Below are 2,615 nucleotides of genomic sequence, written 5' to 3' on the forward strand. Positions count from 1 at the left end.
GCCCCCACCCGGCCGTGCAGCCCTTGCAGGTAACGCGGGGCTCTGGGCGGGCAGGTCCCCGCAGCTCCTGCAGTTTTACGGGCAGCTGGAATGTTCTTGCAGAATCTTCAAGCTACTTTTATAATCCAGACAGACATCGCAATTTGGGATTTTAAAAACCTGGCAGTTGTACCTTTGCCGGGGTGGCCTGCTGGGTTTATCTGTCTCATACTTGGAAGCCCTTTTTTTACCCAGTTTTGCCGTAAGGGTGTTTTCTTTGGTTCTTTGCTTTCCCATTTTAAAGCCATTCATCCTCTCACCGCTTTACTCACTAGGGTATAACTGAAAGCACAGATGTTGCTCTTTCTCAGTTGTGATATTTATCTCAAAATGTTTGATGCATTTTTTTGTAAGATGTTCACAGTTGCTGGTGTGTGACATTACAGGGTTCTGAGTTCAGGAATTGTAGGGAGCAACGTTTGTGAACCGGGGGCACCTTTTTCTGAAACTTAGGTTTGTCAAAGGTTGCATTTTAGGAGGGAGTATCTTACTCTTGTCTCTAAATACAAAGCAGTCGGCTCAGTATGTGTTTCAGAACCCTCCTGTCTGCTTTTCCACAGGCACCTCAGCCTGCAGTCCATGTGCAGGGCCAGGAACCGCTAACAGCCTCCATGCTGGCTGCTGCCCCTCCCCAGGAGCAGAAACAGATGCTGGGTAAGTGAAAAACCAGCTCTTAAAGGTTGTTTCTCTCTTTGGAAACACCCTCAGGTTCCAAATACAGCATTTTAATTGAAACTTACCTGTCTGAACTCCTTTTTTTTTTTTTTTTTTCTTTCTTTTCCTCCAGGAGAACGTTTGTTCCCTCTGATCCAAGCTATGCACCCCAGCCTTGCGGGGAAGATCACAGGAATGCTCCTGGAGATCGACAACTCGGAGCTGCTGCACATGCTTGAGTCTCCCGAGTCCCTCCGGTCAAAGGTAGGCTGGCCCGTTCCTAACGAGGCACAGTGTGGGAGCCTTGGGTTGAGAGAGCAGGTCTCACCACGTAACTGTTCACCCCGAGGTGGAGGAGGCCGTGGCGGTGTTGCAGGCTCACCAGGCCAAGAAAGAAGCTGCCCAGAAGGTCGGCGTGGTTGCTGCTACCTCTTAAACCCAGGGAGACTGGTGAGTGTCTTGGTCCTTAGCTGGGGTTCCAACCTTCCAGAATTAATCAAACATGATCGTTAGTGAACACAATCAGTCTGGAGGCCTGCGTAGGTCTGTGAGCAGCACTTGTCTGATTTTAATCCGCAAAAAAAAAAAAATGTGTGTTTGTAACTCATCGTCTTTTCCTCTAGGATGCAAAGAAGCCAAATAGCCCCTTCATAGGCATCGGCTCAAGATGTTTGGAGATCCTTCACTGTCCTGCAGATCTCAACGCTGTGCATCATATCACATAGTTCTATTGCGTTTTGTAATTTAATCTTTAAGATCTTATTTAAAAAGCCAACTTCTCGAAGCTCTAGATTTCTAAAACCAGAATTGAGCTTGCAAGCTTTTCCTTGGCGGTCAGAACAGAGCTACCCTTTGTGTCTTCTGAGGAAGGACACGGAGGATTTTAGGTTGAAAGTATTTTGTGGTTTTGGTTTTAACTGAACAGTCCAGTTTGGAAAGTCTGGAAAGCATTTATCAATAAAGGAATAAACTTTCAGTCGCCGCGTTTGTCTTTTCTCTTGAAGTGATAACAAATGTGACGTGGCTGACAGGCAGTTGTCCTGAGAGATACATTCAAGTTGTGATTTAATTGAGTTATTCTGTGTGTTAATTTCAGACAATCGCTGGTTTTGGAGGAGCTGGGTTAAAATCCTGCCACAGGCCCTTAACGGTGGGTGTGGGAGGCGTTTTTCCTGTGAAGTGTGGAGGGGGGTTTGTCTCCCTTTTTATTCACTGATGGAATACTGAATCCAGTTCTGGTGTCGCTACCATAAGAGGGACAGGGATCTGTTGGAGCGTGTTCGGAGGAGGCCACAAGGATGATCCAGGGGCTGGAGCAGCTCTGCTATGAGGACAGGCTGCGGGAGCTGAAAAGAGAAGACTCCAGGGGGACCTAACAGCTGCCTTCCAGTACCTGAAGGGAACCTACAGGGAGGCTGGGGAGGGACTTTTTACAAGAGTGTCCACTGATAAGACAAGGGGAAATGGGTTTAAGTTGAAGGAGAATAGATTTAGATTGGACCTTAGGAAGAAATTCTTCAGTCCGAGGGTGACAAGACTTTGGAATAAATTGCCCAGAGATGTTGTGGCTGCCCCCTCCCTGGAGGTGTTCAGGGCCAGGTTGGACGGAGTCTTGAGGAGCCTGATCTGGTGGAGGTGTCCTTGCCCATGGCAGGGAGGTTGGATTAAATGATCTCTGAGGTCCCTTCCAGCCCAGGCCATCCCAGCATTCTACGGAGAGAAGCTTTGATATCCTCCTACGGTATATTTTTGTATTTTCATCTGGCTATCTGAAGAGTTCTGTCGCTGTTTTATCCTCTTTGTGGTGCTTCTTTGCGCTGAAAAGGGTTGCTGGCGGAATACACCCCGTGCCCTTTGAAGAACAACCCCGATAACCGAGAATTCCCCTTTTAAAAACCCGCCCCGAGGACGGAGCGTTCCCC

At 48.0% G+C, this 2,615-nt stretch overlaps 1 protein-coding gene across 1 annotated transcript in view; it reads left to right on the plus strand.

The window, feature by feature from the left end:
• The window catches only part of PABPC4 (poly(A) binding protein, cytoplasmic 4 (inducible form)), a 12,525-nt gene extending 11,396 nt beyond the window's left edge, over positions 1-1,129 (plus strand). Inside the window, exons 11-14 of the mRNA XM_009871402.1 lie at positions 1-29; positions 600-693; positions 827-957; positions 1,043-1,129. The exon at positions 1-29 is cut by the window's left edge and continues 90 nt beyond it. Coding sequence (XP_009869704.1) covers positions 1-29; positions 600-693; positions 827-957; positions 1,043-1,129 — 341 coding nt within the window. The remainder of the gene's footprint in view (positions 30-599; positions 694-826; positions 958-1,042) is intronic.
• Positions 1,130-2,615: the final 1,486 nt, after the last annotated feature.

The sequence above is a fragment of the Apaloderma vittatum genome, unplaced genomic scaffold, assembly GCF_000703405.1.
Source record: "Apaloderma vittatum isolate BGI_N311 unplaced genomic scaffold, ASM70340v1 scaffold24200, whole genome shotgun sequence".
NCBI lineage: Eukaryota > Metazoa > Chordata > Aves > Trogoniformes > Trogonidae > Apaloderma > Apaloderma vittatum.